This window comes from Sciurus vulgaris, assembly GCF_902686455.1.
Source record: "Sciurus vulgaris genome assembly, chromosome: 2".
Classification (NCBI taxonomy): domain Eukaryota; kingdom Metazoa; phylum Chordata; class Mammalia; order Rodentia; family Sciuridae; genus Sciurus; species Sciurus vulgaris.
This window is the reverse complement of record NC_136462.1, coordinates 100,597,068-100,620,604: the sequence shown is the minus strand read 5'-3', so window position 1 is coordinate 100,620,604 and position 23,537 is coordinate 100,597,068. Positions and strand designations below refer to the sequence as shown.

The 23,537-nt window shown below is 34.8% G+C and overlaps 1 protein-coding gene and 1 long non-coding RNA gene across 2 annotated transcripts in view; one reads left to right on the top strand and one right to left on the bottom strand.

The window, feature by feature from the left end:
- The window catches only part of LOC306655510, a 214,048-nt gene that overhangs the window by 78,655 nt on the left and 111,856 nt on the right, over positions 1-23,537 (bottom strand). The window lies entirely within an intron of this gene.
- MYO5A (myosin VA) overlaps positions 1-23,537 on the top strand; it is a 217,645-nt gene that overhangs the window by 106,935 nt on the left and 87,173 nt on the right. The window contains 11 exon segments of the mRNA XM_079130018.1: positions 4,062-4,205; positions 6,577-6,658; positions 7,305-7,412; positions 9,957-10,063; positions 15,798-16,063; positions 16,827-16,908; positions 20,629-20,769; positions 23,372-23,425; positions 23,427-23,475; positions 23,478-23,492; positions 23,495-23,496. Of these exon segments, the coding sequence (XP_078986144.1) occupies positions 4,062-4,205; positions 6,577-6,658; positions 7,305-7,412; positions 9,957-10,063; positions 15,798-16,063; positions 16,827-16,908; positions 20,629-20,769; positions 23,372-23,425; positions 23,427-23,475; positions 23,478-23,492; positions 23,495-23,496 (1,050 nt within the window).

Sequence of the window (23,537 nt, the reverse complement as noted above, 5' to 3'; positions counted from 1 at the left end):
GTTTGAGTTCTTCTTCTTCTATTTGTATGCCTTTAATTTCTTTGGTCTGTCTAATTGCGTTGGCTAGAATTTCAAGGATGATGTTGAATAGAAGTGGTGAAAGAGGGCATACCTGCCTTGGTTTTTCACCACTTAGAATAATATTGGCCTTGGGCTTAGCATAGATGGCCTTTATAATGTTCAGTAATGTTCCCACTATCCCTATTTTTTCTAGTGTTTTGAGCATGAAGGGATGCTGTATTTTATCAAATGCTTTTTCTGCATCTATTGAAATAATCATGTGATTCTTAACTTTTAAGTCTATTGATATGGTGAATTACATTTATTGATTTCTGGATGTGGAACCAACCTTGCATCCCTGGGGTAAAACCCACTTGATCGTGGTGTACTATCTTTTTAATATGTATTGTATTTTGTATGCGAGTTGCTAAAATTTTGTTAAGACTGTTTGCAGTTTGCATCTATGTTCATTAGGAATATTGGTCTGAAATTTTCTTTCCTCAATGTGTCTCTGTTTGGTTTTGGTATCAGGGTGATATTAGCTTCATAGAATGAGTTTGGAAGGGTACCCTCCTCTTCTATTTCATGGAATACTTTGAGGAGTATTGGAATGAGCTCTTCTTTGAAGGTCTTGTAGAACTCGGCTGAGAATCCAACTTTTCTTTGTTGGTAGGCTTTTGATGACTTATTCTGTTTCATTGCTTGAAACTGATCTATTTAAATTGCATATGTCCTCCTGATTCAGTTTGGGTGGATCATATGTCTCTAGAAACCTGTTGATGTCTTCGAGATTTTCATAATAGCTTATAATTATGTTTTGTATTTCAAGTGTGTCTGTTGTGATATTTCTGTTTTCATCTGAAACTTTAGTAATTTGAGTTTTCTCTCTCCTTCTCTTTGTTAGTGTGGCTAAGGGTTTGTCCATTTTGTTTAGTTTTTCAAAGAACCAACTTTTTGTTTTGTCAATATTTTCAATTGTTTGTTTATTTCAATTTCATTGATTTCAGCTCTGATTTTAACTATTTCCTGTCTTCTACTACTTTGGGTGTTGATTTGTTCTTCTTTTTCTAGGCCTTGAGCTGTAGGTAAGGTCATTTATTTGTTGATTTTTCCTTCTTTTATTGAATATGCTCCATGAAATGAATTTTCCTTTTAGTACTGCTTTCATAGCATCCCAGAGATTTTGATATGTTGTATCTTTGTTCCCGTTTACCTCTAAGAGTTTTTTTATTTCTCCCCTGATGTCTTCTGTTATCCATGTATCATTGAATACTGTATTATTTAATCTCCAGGTGTTGGAGTAGTTTCTGTTTTTTATTTTGTCATTGATTTCTAATTTCATTCCATTATGATCTGATAGAATACAAGTTAGTATCTCTGTCTTTCTGTATTTGCTAAGAGTAGCTTTGTGGCATAACATATGGTCTATTTTAGAGAAGGATCCATGTGCTGCTGAGAAGAAAGTGTATTCGCTCATTGATGGATGGAATATTCTATATATGTCTGTAAAGTCTAAAGTATCAATTGTGTTATTAAGATCTATGGTTTCTGTGTTCAATTTTTGTTTGAAAGATCTGTCCCATGTTGATTGGTACGATCATTCATTGCCTGCATTTGCTCTCTTATCACATCATTTGCTTCTCTGATCATTTTACTATGTACATTCTGAACTCCCTTTCAGACTTTTCTTCTGCCATTTCTTCTGCCATGCTGTCATTGGATTTTATTGATGCAGCACCTAGGTTTGTTTGGGACACATTCTTCCATTGTTTTCTAATATTGCTCATGTATCTTCCCCTCTCCTAGTCTTCAGTAGCCTGAAGTCTTGGAGGATCTTGATAATGCAGTGGCCCGAAAGTATGCTGCCCCTCTAGGAAGGTGAACTCCAGGTGGGGTATATTCCCTGCTAGTGGGCAGAGTCACCTCCACGTGTTGATAGATGTTTGGCTGCAGGGGCACTAGACTGGACTGGGGCCCGGCTGGTCTGGTCCCAGCTCTCTGGGCCTACTTCCTTGGTAGGGAAGTCTTGCCCAGTGGCTGTGGGCTGGTCCACCACAGACTACTTTTTAATATGCAATTATAAGGAATTTGTCCTATTTGATGGGATGAAAAAAGTGATCTAATAATTGATCTCTTTTTTTCTGTACTATCATTTAATCTGTAGGAATTTAGGTTAAGAAAAATTTGGTAAAGAGTTAGAGAACTAATTTTCAACAACTAGAAAGAGGGCATGTCAGTTTGAAGGAAAACAGTGAAACATGGGGCTTAAGATTGGCAACAAAGAGTCTATAATCATTAGGAAGAAAATGTAAATATTGAAAATATAGCCTAGAAAGTTTATAGGTTTAAATGTGCTTTAAGACTAAGTTTCTGTATTAGAGCCCTTTACTGTGAAATCAAGACAGGAATATCCAGGTTTCTGCTGAAACTCCTTGGTGGATAATGGTCATCCTGCATACAGTTAACATCTTGGCCAGTGGCTAAAAGGATTTTGTTCATTATCGTTAGAAAGCAAATTCCTTTTCCTAAAAATAGGCTCCTTTGGCAAAATATAAATGATGTACAGAGAAATTATTCCTTTTTCTCTGTTTTATAACGTGTTTTCTCTTGGAAATCTTTTGTTTGTTCGTTACTGGGGATTGAACCCATGGGTGCTTTACCACTGAGCCACATTCCCAGATCTTTTTATTTTTTGAGACAGGGTCTCTCTAGGTTGCTTAGAGCCTCACTAAGTTGCCTAGGCTAGCCTTCAACTTATAATCCTCTTGCCTCAGCCTCCCAAGTCACTGTGAATATAGGCCTGTGCCACTATACTGGGCTCAGGTTGTGTGTGTGTCGTGCATACGTGTGTGATATATCAAGAAAGGTAATAGTATCTGAGTACATGTCTATATGGTTAATTATCTCAGACTATGTCAGCTCATAGTCTGTTATTTTGCTGAAATGGTAGCTTCCAATCATTCTTTTTTTTTTCTCTTGAAAAGCATTTAAAATATTAATTTAAACTGTAGCAGTATCCTCATTGCCAAAATAAAATAGGATGATACCTGTCCTCTTTCAGAAAGTGAAAATTCATTTTCTTTGACTGATCAGAGAATCTGGCATGTTGATTTTTGTGGCTGTATTGCTACTTTTTGTGTCACTCTTATAACACTCCACACTATTTTCACATCTTTTCTTTGCTGTGGTTTTGATATACCACCATATAATCTTAACATAGGCTTTGCACAAGTGAAATATGTTACTGTTATGGAATAAGTTTATTAAACATTTTATATATATGCATTGTGGATATTTGCTTTTTTAACTATTTTTTTTTTTTGCTTTGCCTTAGAAAAATATAAAGAAGCATGTCACTTAAATCAGAAAGAAGACATGCATTTTAATTTTTAAGGTTATATAAAAATGTAGCAGAAAGTTATATTCTCCGCATTACATAGCAGATGTTTTGCAAGTTAGATACAACCATCAAAAATCAAAGCCAAATTTTACTTTCTCAGGTTTCTGAACGTACCATTTAAATAGATAATACTAATTCTCTGCTAATAAGCAGTCCAACTGGACCTTGCTATAGGATAGATGATAGAAACATCAAGTTTCTAAAGAAATCCTGAACATAAGAGCAACATTTCCAGGAAAATATTAATTTGACTTAACCATCTCATTTACACAATACTAAGTTTTTCAAGAAATCAAAATCTCGATGCTTAACTCATGAGGCTTGTATTTTGTCAACTCCCAACCCCATCCCATTCTGTCTTTGCTGGAATGAATGTATGAATGGTATATGAAAATCTCCAATTGCTGGGATCAGGTTTGCTGTTTTGAAATTCATTTTCATGAGAATAACAAGACAAATAAGAATGATTAGTATGTACCTGTATTGTTGTGCAGTGGGTAAAGCATACATCTTTACCTGCAGGGGCAAAATTCATTCTGTTCTTAAAAGAATTACTTTTTAAATATTTATGTTCAACTCTCTTCTTTCCATCCCTAAACATTGTAATTGTCATGTCCTGAACTGCACTTCTAAAATTTATTTTTTTTCCCTTGCTTCTTAGTCTATTGGAAATGCTAAAACAACCAGGAATGATAATAGCAGTCGTTTTGGGAAGTACATTGAGATTGGTTTTGATAAGAGATATAGAATCATTGGTGCCAATATGAGAACTTACCTTTTAGAGAAATCCAGAGTGGTATTCCAGGTAAGCTGGGCATGTACACGTGCATATATACTTATGTTATATTGTCACATAACTGCAGAGTTCATGCTTGCTACCATGGTATAAATTTTGTTTCTAGGCACTCTCGAGAACACATTATGACAGTATTAATACAAACTGCACTTAGACTGAAGCATGTAAAAGGGTGCCTGCAGAGGCAGAATACCCAATAGACTTAGTCTTTGGGCACTCATTTAGGTTTAATGGTTTTGACTTTTTTCTTCAGATGTTTGTTGAAAAGCCTGGTTAAAAAGAGGTGCTATTAATTTAGTCTTGTCTTTCTTCTTTCCCAATTGATAAGGAATAAATTGATCTATGTCTACAAGGAGTTATAGCTTGAATTCAGCTCAAGAAAAAAATTTTCTTTGTCCTCTTTTCTCATTTTTTCTTAGAATATGATATTTTTTAGATAGAAAAGTGAGGGATAAAAAATCTTCATAACTCACTTATGAACTATTATCAAAAATAAAGTTGATGAATTTGTGCAGAATTTGTATTCACATGTATGCCCTTGGTCTTTTTTGATCTGAAAGAGCAAAATACTATACATTTGCAATACTAGCAGGCATATAGTTAGAGGCATACTAAAAGAATGTGCGTTTATATTGGCAAACTCCCAGTCTAGGGTTCCTAGTGACCTACTATATCCCTTACGCTATTAGATGTATAGTTTCAGTAGCCCCTTTAACTAGATGCCCATTGCATTGAGGGTCAAGCATGCTGGCACTGCTAGGTATCATTGTCCATAATTTCCATTATGGCTTTGAAAGTATCTGGGACACACCAAAAGTCACGCCTTGGGGAAACCTGCATCTGTGACGGCTTTGACTTTAGGGTTATGCCTGATTCATGAAAACCTGACATATAATACTCAGTTTGTAAAATAAGGCAGTAGTCACCCTTTACTGTTGTTCTAATATGTATGTATACAACAGTAGTGTTATTCCATATATAAATAATTGTTTAGGTTTTTGGAAAAACTATCTAGTTTAGTAACCAGAAGAATGAATGAGGGGAACATAGATAGATCTAAGAAAAGAGTCCAACTAGTAGAGATTTGATTGATAGATCAATAAAGGGGAAATGAATAAGAAAAACCATTCTTGATCAGTATGATGGCCAAAGGCTAGCAATACTTAGTACAAAATTATAAGGACTAATCTGTATTGTCTTACCTAGAAACAGTGTAGTCATGTTAGCTGCTCCCCAGTCCCCAGAGATAGAATATTGAGAAGGATCTATCATAACAAATCACACAGTCACACAATATCACACAATATTAAAAACAAATTTGATATTGTCTTCCATTTACAAAGATGATCAGAGCATTTTCTACAGACCCACCTGCTTTTCTAGTTTCTGTGCACTGAACCACCTCATCTTTTGCCTAATTGTACTTATAATCATTGATACATTGGTATTTTGTTCAGTGTCTTCTGTCCCTGTAATAATAAACTTTTTATTAGACCAGATATCAGTCCACTTCAGGTATCAAACCTGGCCTTGACCTTATTAATACTAATCTTTTCCCAACAGGATGGATTGTAGAATTCAAAGATAGGATAATGTAATATTAAGATTATATTAGGATTCAGTTTTGTATGTGCAGTATTATTGCAACTGTATTTTTAGATATGTAAAAAAGACTTAGAAAATGCTAAAACTTGACCTTGGAATTATAAATGATTTATTTTCCATTTTATAAAATAGTTCTTGATTTTAAAATATATAAATTAAAATGTCATGTGCGATATGGTATGTTTGTGGATTTCTTACAAGCAACTGCAGAAGTTGGACCTCTCTAAAATATGGCAAAGATGGGATTATTATTTTTCAGTCAAAGTTGGTAAGACCATAAATCATTAGACAATAGTATTGATTATAGAAAAAAAAGAAATTTTAGCTTCTCCCAAAAGTTCTGATCTCTTATGACTGTAGCCATTTATCAAACTGTTTACTAGTTCAGAAAGCATTACTATCAAATATTTTAGATTGAATGTGACTAATACATCTGTCTATCTATATATACATACATATAGACTCTATTTATTAACTTGTATTTTTTTAAGAGACTATCTTACTATGTTTCTGAAACTGACCCCAAACTCCTGATCTCAAGCAATCCTTCTGATTCAGCTCCCCAGTAGTGGGGACTATAGGTATGCCACCACGGTGCCCAGCTTGCATATAACTAAAAATCATAAGGTTTAACGATCATAAATAAGTATTAGGAATCTTGGTAAGGACAATTTATTTATTTCACCAATATAATTAAATATTAAAATTGTATTTTATGAGAATTTTCTGAGTTTTAGATCAAATGCTATAATTGAAAACTCTTCTTATTTCAAAGGCAGAAGAGGAGAGAAACTATCATATCTTCTATCAGCTTTGTGCCTCAGCACAATTACCTGAATTTAAAATGCTGCGATTAGGTATGAATATGACTCTAGACTTATTATATTGGTATTATGTTTATTTAACAACTTGTTAAAAAGAATTTATCTCATATTGAAATATTTATGGATGAAAATGATTTTAAAAAGTCTGCAGATGGCTTCAAAATAACCCCTGGGGTGGGTAAGGAGTAAGTGGTTGTATAAATAGAGCAGGATTGGCCTTGTTTAAGATGGGTGATGAGTATGTAGGGACTCATTATAATATATATGTTTGAAATTTATCTTGATTAAAAGATTAAAAGAAAAAATTTCAAGTGATTTATTGGTTGGAGGCCTATAGGGTTTCTGATAGGGAAGTAAAGTGTTTGAGGAAATTCTCATAGCATGTAGTTCAGAATTAAACCTTTAGAAAAGTACTATACATTTCAGTAATTAAGATAATAAACTATAAACATAATTTTGAGTTTTATATTAAAATATAATTGAAAGCAGTTTTCAATTATGTATTTATATATAAATATATATTATAATAATATTATATTTATGCAGTTATATATGGAGTTAAATATAACTCCAGATCTGGACACTTAAATGTTCTATCACTGCCTCCAATTCAGAATGGTCATAAGGGTAGGAATCAAAGCTCTTTCATAGACTGCAAAACTATTTTCCTTCATTGCAGGAAATGCAAATAGCTTTCATTACACGAAGCAGGGAGGTAGCCCTGTGATTGAAGGAGTGGATGATGCAAAGGAGATGGTACACACCAGGCAAGCCTGCACTCTACTAGGTAATGTAATTTTATTCTTTATCTCTCACAAGCAATAGTTTTTTATTTTTTCTTTTGGTTGTTGGGGGTTTTGTTGTTTTGGTGTGTGTGTGTTTGTGCTGAGGATTAAACCCTGGGGTGCTTTACCACTGAGCTATATCGCCAGACCTTTTTACTTCTTACTTTGAGACAGGGTCTCACTCACCAAGTTTCTGAGACTGGCCTTGAACTTGTAATTCTCCTGCCTCAGCCTCCTGAGTTGCTGGGATTACAGGTGTGCCACCATATCTGGGAAGCAATAGCTTTTTTTTGTTGTTGTTCAATCACTGAGCCACATCCCAGCCCATTTTTAATTTTTTATTTTGAGGCAGGATCTCACTAAGTTGCTTAGGGCCTTGCTAAATTTCTGTGACTGGCTTTGAATTTGTGATACTCCTGTCTCAGCCTCCTGAACCACTGGAATTACAGGCATGTGTCACCTGCCCAGTGAGTAGTAGCTTCTTGATTCATGCAAGCTTCATTTGGAATATTGTTTTGACTTTGTATTAAGTGGTGAGTTGCTGGTAGACTTAACATAGTTTATAGAATACATTCAGACAGCAAATGAGTGAGCACAAAGGTTTTGATATGATGGGACTATTCTAAAGTTAGATTGTGGTAATGGTTGTACTTTGTAAATTTACTAAAAATTTAGTAACTTTGTAAATTTACTAAAAATTATCAGATTGCACACTCACAGTGATAAAAGTTTGCAGTTTGCAAATTATCTCTCCATGAAGCTGTTTTTTAAAATATAATTTGAGACATCAGGTAAGGTAAGACTAACTAATTTTCTGTGTACGTTTTTAAAAAATCTAGAACCTAAAGCTTATAAGATGGGTTCCTCTACAAGGTTGCATTTTGTAGGCTATTTTTGCTATTTTAGCTTTTTGTTTTGGGGTTTTTTTCTATCTTGGAAATATGACCATACCAGCATGATAACAAAACATGATTTAGTCCCATTTTTGAAACTGCTCAGATGTTAACAAATATTGGCTCTGTGTGTGAATAAATTAACCTTTAGACCCATAGTCTATACCTTTTAGAGGTGAATTATTTTTCTTTTAAAAAACTGCAGGGACTGGCGTTGTGGCTCAGTGGTAGAGTACTTGCCTGGCATGTATGAGGCACTGGGTTCAATTCTCAGTACCACATATAAATAAATAAATTAATTAATTAAATAAAGATCCATCAACAACTAAATAAATTAAAACAAAAAATGCAGAAGCCAGGTGCAGTAGTGCATGCCTGTAATCACAGTGGGTTGGGAGGCTGAGGCAGGAGGATTATGAGTTCAAAGCCAGCCTCAGCCCTAAGCAACTTAGTGAGACCTTACCTCTAAATAAAGTTTAAAAAGGGCTGGGGGTGTCGTTCAGTGGTTAAGTGCCCCTAGATTCAATCCCCGATACCAAAACAAACAAACCAACCAAAAAACTGCAAAATATAAATAAATTAAACATAGACTGTTGGTATTTTGAGAAATACCCTTGATTGAGTTAATTTAATTTCTAATCATAATGTGGTCCAGAACTACTGTAGAGCTTTCTAGAAATATGGAATCTCATGCCTTTTCTTAAACCTACTGAATCAGGATCTGCATTTTAACAGATCTGTTGGTGATTCATATGCATATTAAAATTTGAAAAACACTGCTTTACTTCTAGGGTCAACTTATGAATTTGAAAAAGCCATAATGTTGGACATAACATAAACATTCATTATAAGGTCAATTCTCAATTATTGTGTATGATTACATATTTGGAAATAATTTTACTACTTCAACTTACATATAAGTATGTTTAATATTCTGGAAATTCTTTCCTTACTGAAAAACAAAGCCAAATCTGATAAAAGCCAAAAGCTGTTGAGCTTTTTCATTGTGCTTTATCCTTCATCTCCTTCTCCAATGCTATGTTTGGACAATCACTCATCAGACCAGGGAATAACACCTATCTGAGCACCTCTATTCTTGGGACCTCCTTGATTTTTACTTGGCCTTTAGTTAGAAGAAGTAATTAAATCATTGATTTAAAACAGCCTTATTGTGCTACCACTTGCATTTGAAATAGAGACTAATAGAAATGGCAGTAATATTAATAAAATACTTAAATCTGATGATCATTTGTTTAGTACTTACCACCTGTTACATTGGGTATGCCATGTACATTATTTACCTCATTCAATATTAACAAATATCCTTTGAAGAATAATCAATTATTCCCATATCTCAAATGAGAAAATGAAAGCATAGAAGGGTGAAGTTACCTGCCCATGTGGAATGACACGTTGGTAGCAAAGCCAGGTGTTGAGCCCAGATCTGTCACATTCCATACCCACATTATCACCAGTCATGCTTACTGCCTAATGTGTTAATGTCAATGAAGATGAATGATTGTTAGTGGTGACTTATTATAATATGTATAACATCTGGCAATAAGTGAGAATTAACAATAGACTTAAAATTATCTGCTGTAATGTTTTGTTTCTATTCTGAAATTAATTGCTTATTCATTTACTGTATTTAAGGAATTAGTGAATCTTATCAAATGGGAATTTTTCGAATACTTGCTGGCATCCTTCACTTAGGCAATGTTGGATTTACTTCTCGAGATTCAGACAGCTGCACAATACCTGTAAGTTCAGAATAAAATCGGTGTGGTAGAAGTTGAATTGTGGTTTAGTTTTGTTGAGTCCTTGTACAGAAGCAATATATTTTAAGTCTTTTTGACATTATCAGAGAGATAATTATCAAAAAGATATATTATCAAAAATGAAAGCTTGAACTGAGAATAAAGAACATGAATTCCAATTCTTGGTGCAGTGATTATGGTGTGTGTGTGTGTGTGTGTGTGTGTGTGTGTGTATGTGTGTGTGTGTGTGTGTGTTAGAGAGAATAAATTGTCTGGGATACATGTCTGATTTCTGCAATAGAGGGGGAAAATATTGCATGTAAAAGTTAGCAAGTCTAGAAAAACAAGTCTACAGAGGTTCATTTGGCCCATAACATAGTTACCAAAAATTGATAACTTTTGTGTTTTTATTTTTGGAAATATAATGTGATTTAAAAGTTATTGAAGAAACTTAATAGTGTTAAGAAAAGAAACTTGGCAGGGGTAGGGTGGGGGTGGGAAAGAAACTAACTTAACCCTTTTAATCTTATTGAATATAGTACATATATCTACTGAAATCTGCCAGTTCTCAGGCTGTGGACATGGCTTAGTGGTAGAGCTCATGCTTAGCATGTACAAGTCCCAGGGTTCAGTTCCCAAGAGTTAAAAAAAAATTGCATGAATTCTCACTGCTCCCCATATCTATCTGTGTGTTTTTCTCTCTCCCTATCTCTCTCGCAATATAGCTGTCTAGGAGTAGATAGATACAGTGATACATAGATGAAATTAGTGACTATGATATAAATGACCCCATAAGATCAGAAACTAAGGGAATTTAGAGCTCTAAGGGATCATCATATCATGCCCTTGCTTAAATCCTTCAGGACTTCCCATTGTCTTCAGGAATAAGGTAGACTCTACTACTGTACAGTACTCTACTACTGTACAGTACTCTACTACTGTACAGTACTGTAGTACAGTACTCTACAGTAGTAGAGTCTACCTTATCTATGGTTTTGGTTTTGGTGGTTTCAGTTATTTGTGGTCAACTTTGGTCTGATTATTAAATGTAAAATTCCAGAAACAAATCATTCATATATTTTAAATTGTGTACCATTCTGAGTAGCATGATGAAATTTCATGCTGTCCTGCTCCACTCCTTGGAATATGAATCCTTTCTTTGTCCAGTGTATCCATGCTGTATATGCTGCCACCTGTTAGTCACTTAGTAGTCATCTCAGTTATCAGTTCCACTGTTGGGTATCGTGGTGCTTATGGCCAAATAACCCTTACATAGGAGCCTAATGATAAACCACAATGCCTATGTCATTCTCCTCACTTCATCTCACATAGGCATTTTATCTTCTCACATCATGATCTTAAGGAAGGTGAGTACAATATGATATTTTGAGAGAGAGAGACACACTACACTCACATAACTTTTATGATACTATAGTGTTATAATTGTTCTATTTATAATTCTTCTATAATTAGTTGTTAATCTCTTATTATGCCTAATTTGTAAATTAAACTTTATCATAGGTATGTATATTTAAGGACAGAGACAGTATATATAGGGTTTATTTTCCATTAGGAATCTACAGATATGGAGGTCTGCTATACTTGGCATATTATTGAAAACCCTTTTATAATCAACCCCTGACTTCCTATTCAGCCTACCTCTTATCACTTTTCACACTCCAACCCAGAAATTTACAAGCTCAGTACCTCTCTCTCCTGCCTTTGCTCAGATTCTCTCTGGGGTGTAGGATAGCTTTTCTTCTTTGGGGGGCAACTCCAACTTCTAACATGCAGCTCTGGCAGTATCTCTTAGATTCACCCTTCTTTCCACTGCTTTCCTGTATCTCAGCTCAAGTCTCAATGTTTTACAAAGGTCTCTTTTGCTTGTATTTATCCCCTAGGATTTGAGGTCCCTGTAAGTGGGACCATACTCTTTTTTGGTTGCCTTTTTTTCTTTGGATCTATAGCTCCTTATGTAAAAATAGATTACCTATTCCTATAAGAATCTATTCCCTGCCTTTTCTAAATATAGTAGTTTTGTACTACAATTAGATATATGAAACATAAAATCAAGACTTTATGATTTGAAGAGAAACATTGTACTATAAATGATTTATTAGTCATAGGGCCATGAGTTAGATGGTCAGGGAACTTTGTTTATAAGAAATTTGATCTACACATTTTCCTTCATGTGTTATGTATAATTTCCCTAAGCCATGGATCCTAATTGAGATGCTTAGTACCATTTTCCCCCATCCCATGCATATGCACAGGCAGGTCTTTTTTATTTTTATTTTTATTATTTTTTAGTACTGGAGATTGAACCCAGGAATATTCTACCAGTGAGCTATATCCTCAGCCCCTTTTATTTTTATATTTTGAGACAGGGTCTTGCTAAGTTGCTCAGGCTGACCATGAACTTGCCATCCTCCTACCTTAGCCTTCTAAGTCACTAGGATTATTGGTGTGTGCCACCATGCCTAGCTTTTATGGCAGTTTTTTAAAAGACAAAATGATGATTCTAATTTAAACTGTGATTTCTAAGGAAATATATTAGACTTTTTTCAAAAGCAGCTTTGTTGTAGTATAATTCACATACCATACCCATTTAAATGTCTTTAAATATACAATTAAATGTATTTTATTGTATTTGTGGATGTGTTTAGCCGTCACCATAGTCAATTTAAAATATTTTCATTACTTCAAAAATAAACCCTGTAACTTTTACCGTTACTACCCTGTGCCCCCATTTCTCCAGCCCTAAGCAACCATTGAATCTACTTTCTGCTTCTGTAGACTTGCCTATTCTGGACATATAAAAACTGAATCATATAATATGTATTCTTTCAAAGTTCATCCATGTTGTAGCACATATCAGTACTTCATTTCTTTTGTGGCTTAGAAATTCTGTGTGTATGTGTGTGTGTGAATGTGTGTGTGTGTGTGTGTGTGTGTACGTGTGTGTGTGTGTACGATCATTCTAAGCTGCTTATTATTTAAGGGAGTTGAGTGAAACTGTTAGTGAGGTGCTGATTTGTATCTGAAGTATTACTTAGAAGTAAGGGATTGAAAAGAGTAAGGCCACTTGAATGAGAAGGACGCAGGGAAGAGAGAGTCAGAAGACCCAGGTTTTAGTGCCCTCTCTGACATAAATTAGCCATGTGATTATTAACAAACTGCTTGTTCTCTTGGATCTCATTTCATTTTTCTTTTCATATTTTTTATTGATGCATTATAGTTGTACATACATGGGATTTGTTGTTACATATTTGTACATACATACAATATAATAATATACTTTAACCAATATCACTCCCCAGCACTTCCCCTTCCCCTAACCCCTATCCCTCTACTGATCTTCCTTTGATTCTCATGAGATCCTCCACCTCCACCCTTTCTTTTCCTTTTTCCTCTCTAGCTTCTACATATGAGAGAAAATATACAACCCTTGACCTTCTGGCGTTTGGCTTATTTTACTTAACATAATAGTCTCAAGTTCCATCTATTTTCTTGCAAAAGATATAATTGCATTTTTCTTTATGGCCGAATAAAACTCCATTGTGTATATATACCACATTTTCTTTATCCATTCATCTGTTGAACACTTAGGCTGGTTCCATAGTTTTGCCATTGTGAATGGTGCTACTGTAAACATGGGTATGTATATACTATATCATGTAGTATAATTTGAAGTCAGATATTTTGATGCCTCCAGTATTGCTTTTCTGGACTAGACTTGCTTTGGCTATTCTGGATCATCTATTCTTCCAAAGGAATTTTAGAATTCTCTTTTCTAGTTCTGTGAAGAATGTCATTGGTATTTTAATGGAGATTACATTGAATCTGTATATTGTTTTTGGTAATATGGCCATTTTAACAATATTCATTCTGCCTATCCATGAGCATGGGAGGTCTTTCCTTCTTTAATTTCTTTCTATAGTTTTTATTGTAGAGGTCTTTCACCTCCTTGGTTAGATTCGTTCCTAAGTTGTTTGTTTGTTTGAGGCTATTATGAATGGAATTGTTTCCTTTTTCTTTCTTAGCTTATTCATTGTTGATATATAGGAAAGGTGTTTTTTTGTTTGTTTGTCTGGTTTTTTTTTTTTTTTTTTTGGTGCTGGGGATTGAACCCAGAGCCTTATGCATGTGAGGCAAGCACTCTACCAACTGAGCTATTTCCCCAGCCCCTGCTGTTGATTTTTGTGTGTTGACTTTTGTAACCTTTTACTTTGCCAAATTTGTTTTTTAGCTCTAGTAGTCTTTTGGTGGAGTTTTTTTGAGTCTTCTAAGTATAAAATCATATCATCTGCAAACAGTGATAATTTTTGACTTCTTCCTTTCCTATTTTTATCCCTTTTACTTTCTTATCTTACCTAATTGCTCTGGCTAGAATTTCTAGCAATATATTAAATAGGAGTGGTAAGGATAGACATTCTTATCTTGTTCCAGATGTTAAAAGAAATGCTTTCAGTGGTTCCCCAATTATTATGAGGTTGACTTTGGGTTTTTTTGATACTTTAACTTTTATGATACTGAGGTAATTTCCTCTATCCCTACTTTAGTGTTTTTATCTTGAATGGGTGCTAAATTTTGTCAAAGACCTTCTCTGCATTTATTGAAATGACTAGGTGGTTTTTGTCCTTAATTCTCTTTATGTGATGAATTACATTTGTTGATCTCTGTATGTTAAACCATCCTCACATCTCTGGGATAAAATCAACTTGATCGTGATTCTTTTTTTTTCATTTAGAGACAACAGTGTTCACCCTGCCTATTCCCTCAGGAATGTTATCAAATTCAATTGATATGTGGGTAAAATGTTGAAAAATATAATGCACTAACATGATTAAATTAAGCAAATATTTATCAAAAACCTACTTATTCAAGATCACAGAAGACATTCTAGGGGATACAAGAATATGTAAGTTGTTAAAGAGATTCTAATCTAAAAGTCACTCCAGTAGCATCAAATTGTTCTCCTAAAACCCTTCAGCAGCTTCCTGTTGCTCTGAGAATACTGACTAGCCATGGCATAGCCTCTGCCTTTCTCTAACCATCTTATACACTTTCTCTCTCACTCAGCTTCGATTTTCATATTAGTTGCTTCCCTCCTCCACAGAACCTTTTTTTTCCCAGCTTTTTCCTATTCTTAAAAAAAAAAAAAAAAAAAAAAAAAACTTTCCTCCCTCTTTAACCCAGAAACACCTTCCATTCTTTCAAATCTCAATTCCATTTCTCAAGGCAACTGTTGTCTCCTGTCTCCCTGAATAGAGCACACTCCTCTCATATGGACTCAGCATAGTGTCCTTTTTCTTTGTAGTATTTTACAGTTTAGGGAACAATCCTGTTTACTCTAGTGACCATAAGCTCTAGAAAGGAATGATCCATATCTATTTTTTGTTTACTGGAGTACAGTGGGCATTCAAGAAAAATTTGTAGACTAGAAGACTGATTTTTCTGATTGAGTGAATAAATGGAGAGAAATACAGAGCGCTCTATGCAAAATCAAAGGAGAAGCAATATTTTAAATGAGCCCTAAGAAATATTATAAAATATCACCCAGATGCCAGTTTGAATAATGATTGTGATTATTATCACAGATCAGGTTTGAGTGATCTTGATGTTTATTACGACAAAGACATTGCTGAGTTTTACTTGATATTTCTTTGTCAACATTTTTCAGGAAATTCTTATTTGATTGGTTTAGTCATAGGAAGTAACCATTCTCTTTTGGCAGCCCAAGCATGAACCTCTCAGCATCTTCTGTGACCTCATGGGTGTGGATTATGAGGAGATGTGTCATTGGCTGTGTCATCGGAAGCTGGCTACTGCCACAGAGACGTACATCAAGCCCATCTCCAAGCTGCAGGCCACAAATGCCCGTGATGCTTTGGCCAAGCACATCTATGCCAAGCTCTTTAACTGGATTGTAGATCATGTCAATCAGGCTCTGCATTCTGCTATTAAGCAGCACTCTTTTATTGGGGTGCTGGACATTTATGGGTAAGCATTTTGGCTTACTGATCTGTCAGAGAGCATTTCTTTGTGGAGAGTATTTAGTCACTCCAAGTGGGAATTTAAGTTTGTCTCATAGTGGTGAGAAAAGGAAAACCCTGCCTATGAGAAGTCAAGAGTACTTTTATAATGGTGATGTGCTGTGCTAAAATTTAACTAAAGTAACAACTCAACTTTAGAGCTAATTTAATAAAGTAATGGGTGAATAAATTGGTTTTCAGACTCTCATGTGATAAATTATTGCTGAATTTCTAAAAATCTAATTTCATATGCTAGTTTGTCTTTTGTGGATACCCTTTCATAACTGTGAAAACCCATTTTGTATATTGTGCTTATTTTATACTTGATTTTTTCATTCTCTGGTTCAGTTTTTCAGAAGAACCAATGAGGTTCCCTTTTGTGTATACATGTACTACTATGAGTCTATAAATTGACAGGCTCAATGGCTTTTTTTTATAATTCTGTTGTTCCTCTCTTGGAGATGAATGAACCTCAAAAACTAATAGTTTTGAACACCTCCGCATGCTGGGAACTCTAAATAAAATTATCTGCCTCTTAGCAGGTACTCATCTTTTGGGCACATCTTCCATGTTTCTGACTTATAAACATTCATTGTAATTGCTATGTAAAGAAAGTTGCACAATGTTGGGGAACTTCCTATTTCTTTCTTCCTTATGTGCACATTTTGAATATTTTAAAACTATTCCTTTTCTCCCTTTCCCGTTTTTTGTTTTTGTTTTTGGTATTGCAGATTTGAAACATTTGAGATAAATAGTTTTGAGCAGTTTTGTATAAATTATGCAAATGAAAAACTGCAGCAGCAATTCAACATGGTAAGAATGTTCTTCTTTGAATAATATTCTGCTATAAATTTTTGTTGAATTCCTAGTCTTTGTGTAAAGTCTGGTCCTGAAATGAGGTTTAGAACAGCTAAACAACTGGAATTGATGATTAAAAATGATGCTACATTTGGAAAAATATTTGAAAGTCATCCTTTTTCTGAGAAGGATGAGAATTTGGGGCAAATAAATTGAGTGAGAGAAGAAGTAGTAGGTGTGTGTTAGTAACTTAGGGAATATAAAGGTTCAAACCTAGGGATATCCTTCAATTTGTCATTCTGAAATTAATGGTATGTGGAGTTATGACAGCCTTAACTCTTACTTTCTGTATCAGCAAAATGTCAGAACTAAACATCAAAATTTCACATATTCTTTTTTCAACAGTATAAGCCATTCACTGAGTCAGTGGCAATGGAAATATTTTAAAGATGACTTGTGAAATAGTATTATCAAATATTCTGGAGGATTATCACCATTGAGGAAGATTTGAAGGCACTTAAAAATGAGGGGCAGCAGATTATATAATTGTGAAGGGCATAGGCCCCAGAGGTGAACTGCTTATGTTAGAATACCACTCCTTTTTTATTATCCAGGAGACATTGGGCAAGTTAGTTGACCTCCCTGGAACTTAGCTTTGTCATCTGTAAAGTGGAGATAATAGTTCCTCCCACATGTGGTTTTATGAATTAAAGTAGTTGGGATACATAAACTGCCCTTCACATGTCAGGCACAGTTCAAAGTACAAAAGTAGGGGGAAATATTAGTATTAATGAAAGAGGATATTAAAAATGAGCCACAAGTACTGGGAGTATAGCTGAGTGGTAGAGTGTATGTTTAACATGTGTGAGTTCAATCCCCAGCACAAAAAACAATAAAAAAGAAAAAAGGAAAACTGAGAGCTCCCATAGGAATTGGTTGGTAGAAGAAAGAGAGCCAAAGGGTAGGAAAGCTAGCTTCATCTTTTGAAAAGGGAGGTCAAGTAGTATGATGTGATCCATAGTTGATAAAAAATAAAAGTTTAAACATATTATTTTAAATTAGAAAATTGATAAAAAAAAAAAAAGAGGATCCAAAAATAGTAATATTGGGACGATAACAAAGCAGCAGTAGAGAGGGTGATGTATGTAAATTTAACCTCATCAGAAAGTTAACAGATAAGGTTTCAAATTGATAAATCATAAAGTAACTGATAAGTATATTCTTTAGAAATATGTAAGTAAACATTAGAAGAAATAGCTAAAAAAAATTAAAAATTCTTGACTGCTTTCTGTCTCTATTCACCTCTTACTCCTCTTTTCCATACCTGCCCACTATGTTACATCTTAGTTTTTCTCTGCATAACTGCTCCACTCCCTCTTACTATCAGATGGCATATTCTCTCTTCTAGTTTGTATATATTATCTCCACCTCAAGATATCTTCTTCTCCATTCACTTCAAACTTCCTGTAAAGCCAACAGTGATTGGATGCTCTTCCCATCTTCTTAACTTGCTCACCTCCAACTCATCTTAGATTCTTTCAGCTTCTGCTCCCACTGCTAATTGCCCAATTGCTTCCTTGTTTTCCAATTCAGATACATGAGAAAGTGAATGCTCCATTCATTTTTTCCATCAGAGATCTCTAGCAATAGAGTGCCCTCATGAACCCATACTTGATTTAGTGAGCTGTGACCAGGAACATGGGGTTTCACAGTGAAGAACTTAGCCGCATAGGGCTGCTCCCTGAGCTGAGGCTATAGATGTGGGAAGTTGGCATAAGAAATACTATGAGTGCCAGTAGGCTGTAATCCCAGCAGCTCAGGAGGCTGAAGCAGGAGGATCTTGAGTTCAAAAGCCAGCCTCAGCAATTTAGTGAGGCCTTGAGCAACTCAGTGAGACCTTGTCTCTAAATAAAATATAAAAAAGGGCTGAGGGTGTGACTCAGTGGTAAAGCACCCCTGGGTTTAATCACAAGGAAGGAAGGAAGGAAGGAAGGAAGGAAGGAAGGAAGGAAGGAAGGAAGGAAGGAGGGAGGGAGGGAGGGAGGGAGGGAGGGAGGGAGGGAGGGAGGAAAGTAAATAAATATTGTGAGCATATTTAGTGCTTGGAAGCATTCCTGTATTGACCAAGGATCTCTTGATATATTGAACCTCATTCCTACATTCCTTGACAGTTGAGCTCTACCCACCTGCCCCTGGCTTCATGGAGTTTTCCAGATTGGATATAAAAATGTACATGAGAAATAAGCTCTATTTAAATCTTAGAGCAGTTCTTCTGATGTCATCATGGAGACTACATATAAACTAATGAAAATTTTAAAAAGACAGAGTTCATTGTTTTGGAAGATACTACTGTCATCAGTCAGGACACTGTTGACACATGGTGCCTTATTTGTTTTCTTATTAATCAAAAGAACAGAAGAAAATTGCTAATTAGCATGATAACTACTGATATGGATGACCTTTTTTGTTTTGTTTTAACTAAGTCTTCTTACAGCTGCTTAAACTGCAAAGGAGCCAAGAGTGGCATTCCAATAAATATAGAATAAAGTGGGAAAGTTCCAGGTGCATGGAACTATATATAAGAAATCTCTGCTTCACCTGTTTTATAGGACTTGGTGTCTTAGAAAATACGTGTTGTATGGTCATAGCCACTGAAAGGTAGTCTTCCTAAAAAAATAACAAGATTTGTGAGAGAACCAAAGGAGACAAAAGAGACAAGTAAATAGCAACAGAAATTCAGAAGAACAAGTAATGGTCATTAGCATCTATAGAGAAAGAAAGTTGTGCATCAGCTGCACGGTTAGGGTGGCATTCTGAAGCAGAAACTGTGGGGAATTGCCCTTCCTATCTAGGACAGCTCTGCTCCCGTTCACCTTCACAGCTCAGAACATAAGCCCTTCTTTAGGGAAACCTACCCTGACCATCCTGTAGCCAAACTAGATGAGGATTCTTGCCTCATAGTTCATATTACTTTCCTTTGTAGTATTTTTCCTTATGATTATTTTCTTACTGTATTCATCCCACCAATCTGCCAATTCACATGGATAGTGTCATTGTCTGTGTTATTAACCATATGCAGTGACTGATGCACATAGTATGTAGTCAGTACATATTTTTTGATTAAATGAGTGAACAGAGATTAGAAGCAGTGGTGTGGATTGAGACTGACAACTTTAGTAGAAACAGCAATGGATTGGTAGTGCTTATGTAGCTGCTTGCAGTATTGGATAAAGAATTCAGTAAAGTGAGACATTGATTCCCAAAATGAGGAGAATAATCAAGGCAGACATAAAAAACAAATGTGTTCAGGAGTCTGGAGGGCATCCACTCTGCATAGATGTTCAGTGCCAGCTAAGGCATTCCTGTGTCCTGTGCTGTTAGCAGCCCTATACGATTACTTAAGGAGCCAAAAGTACAAAGTGCAGTTTTAGAAATATATATAGTAAAAAATCACAAAGACTGCTTATATTTTTCAACTACTTAAAACATTTACAGGCCTAGATCTAATTGTTCACTAAGGATCTAATATAGCTGAGGTTTTGCTGTCTGTGGTTTTAATTTACTTTATCTGTGTGTAAATGGTGCTTCTCCCATGAGATTATTATTGCGAGTAGCCGTGAACTATGTCCAGTTTTCTTGGTGTCCTCTTAGTATTTTATAGAAACATTGCTTTTTTTACTACATTCTTTATGATAATAATCCAAAAATGACTGCATTTTTTCTTTTTCATTTCAGCATGTCTTCAAATTAGAACAAGAAGAATACATGAAAGAACAAATTCCATGGACACTCATAGATTTTTATGATAATCAACCTTGTATTAATCTTATAGAATCTAAACTGGGCATTCTAGATTTGCTGGATGAGGAATGCAAGGTAAGTATGATTTTTCTGGGGAGTTTAGATGGTCAAATAGATGCATCGAGGTCTGAAGGCAAGTGGGTTCAAGGCAGACATTTATTAGTGTATCATGAAACGCCATTGTGTCAACAAGTGAGAGTCACTCAAGTCTTCATTCTGAAGGGACACTAGACCCCAGAGATTCTAGTTACAAATGAAACTTTTCAGCGGATTATAAATTTATGTGGAAAATTGATATTAGATAATATTGCTCCCAATTTTCATCACTTTTCTTATCAATTTGCTTATATTTAAAACTCTTCGTTCAGAGACAGGAGTGTATTTAAAGAAATGCAAGAAATTGCACAAAAATATATTTTGAATAGTAGTTCTAAATAACCATAATTTTTTGTCATCATCACTATTATGTATCTTTTATTAAGGAATTGCTATATGTTAGGCTTAATGCAAGTACATTAAAGGAATTTTCTCATTGAATTTTCTCAGATGTAGAAGGTAAGCTCTCATTACCATCAGGAAGCTAGCTGGGAAATGTCAAGTTATTTATATAATGCCCAAAAGGATGAGAATATGAGCAGTGGTCTAGGTGGAGTTACTATTTAGAAAAATGATTTTCATTGGTAATACCTACAGTCTTAGACCACACTCTTGGTGATAACATTTGTTATTTAGGGCAACTATGATAAGCTTTTTTAAAATGTAAGAAAATACATTGAAAAATGAAATATGTTAAAATGATAATCCAATTGTGATTTTAGTCTTTTTTTTTTTGTTCTTTTTAGATATTCATGACACTAGAGTTTATTTTGACATATTATACATACATGGAATAAAAATTATTCTAATTAGGATCCCATTCTTGTGGGTTGTACATGATGTGGAGTTTCACTGGTGGTATATTCATTATGAACATAGAAGAGTTATGTCTGATTCATTTACTGTTTTTCCTATTCCCATCCTCCCTCCCTTCTCTTCATTTCCCTTTGTCTAATCTACTGAACTTCTGTTCTTCCATCACCCTACCCTTGTTGTGTATTAGCATCTGCATATCAGAGAGAACATTCAACCTTGGTTTTGGGGGATTGGCTTATTTCACTTAACATGATAGTCTTCAGATCCATCCATTTGCTGGCAAAAGTCATAAAGTCATTCCTTTTTGTGGCTAATATTCCATTGTGTATATATATATATACCACATTTTCTTTATCCATTCTTCTGTTGAAGGGCATCTAGGTTGATTCCATAATTTAGCTCTAAATAGCCATAATTTAAGAATTGACTAGTCATTCTTTTTTTTTGTAATTTTTAAAATTATAGATGGACAGAGTTTTTCTTTCCTTCTTCCCTCCCCTCCTCTCCCCTCCCCTCCCCCCTCCCTCCCTCCCTCCCTCCCTCTCTTCCTTCCTTCCTTCCTTCCTTCCTTCTTTCCTTCCTTCCTTCCTTCCCTCCTTCCTTCCTTCCCTCCTTCCTTCCTCACATGCCTCACATGTGCCCAAGACAAGCACTCTACCACTGAGCTTACAACCCCAGCCCTAGTCATACTTTCTTTATGGACATATATGATAGAAATGGAATTTAGCGTTAATATTTGATGTTAGAAAAATAGTGCATCCCCACCTTTACTACTAACTGAGTCATCTTAGGCAAATAACCCTGTCACTTAATCTTTCTTTATGTTATATGTAATAAGTTACAACGTATATCATAGGTTGATCCTTGCTAGGCCCTCCAGATCTCTACAACATAAGAAAGTATGTAATGAAAAAGTGCCAAACCTGATTCGATATTAACAACAAAATGCAAAGCAAAGATGGTATCTTACTTTTTTACCCACCAATGCGCGTGAGTTTAAATTTGATACCTTTAATTTGATAATGCTAAATGAATATTGTGTCTGTACTGTTGAAGAAGGATAAGAATTAATAAACATACTTAGGATGAAATTTGACAACAGTTATCAGAATAATAAATACATGTATCTTTTTACCCTGGAATGGAACTGCTTAGATTTCAACCTATGAATATACTTGTGAACATATCCAAGGTATCTACATATAAGAAGAAAACTGTGGCAGTTGTTATAATAACAAAAAACAAATAACAACCTAGTAACCTTAAGTAAAATAATATTTTATTAAGAAGAAAAAAATGCAAGGAATACATAGAATGAGCAATTCGTGTACATGACTTAAAAGAGATAATGAAGTTGGAGAAAACAGCAAAAGCCTACCCTCCATTTCATATTTTTCTCTTTGTAAATGTTACCTTTATTTACCATAAATTTAAAAATTTTAAATACACACTACTATATCCATGATATTTTATCTTATAAAGCTTTTGTTGTTTTAAAAAGAGATTGAATAATTATTAATTAGCATAGGCAGATTGTCACCCAGAGATGACTGGGTCACCTGTGGGAAGCACTAGCACTGGTCATGTCCTTTATTAATAATTGTTTTGGGCACCTACTAAGAGGAGAAATGTAGAAGAAATGAATTCCTAAACTGAATATAAACTATAGGTCAAGCCACAAAAGTGATCTCTTGGCAGCTGATGCAACAGAGGAGTCTCAATATTTGGTTGTTTTCTTTCTTTCTTTTTTCTCCCTCAACTGTAGATGCCTAAAGGTATTCAGATGACACTTGGGCCCAAAATGTACAACACACATTTGAAACAAATGTGCGCTCTTTGAAAAGCCCCGCCTATCAAACAAAGCTTTCATTATCAACATTTTGCTGACAAGTAAGGAAGCTTGGTTATCTTTTTATTTTTGAATACATAAA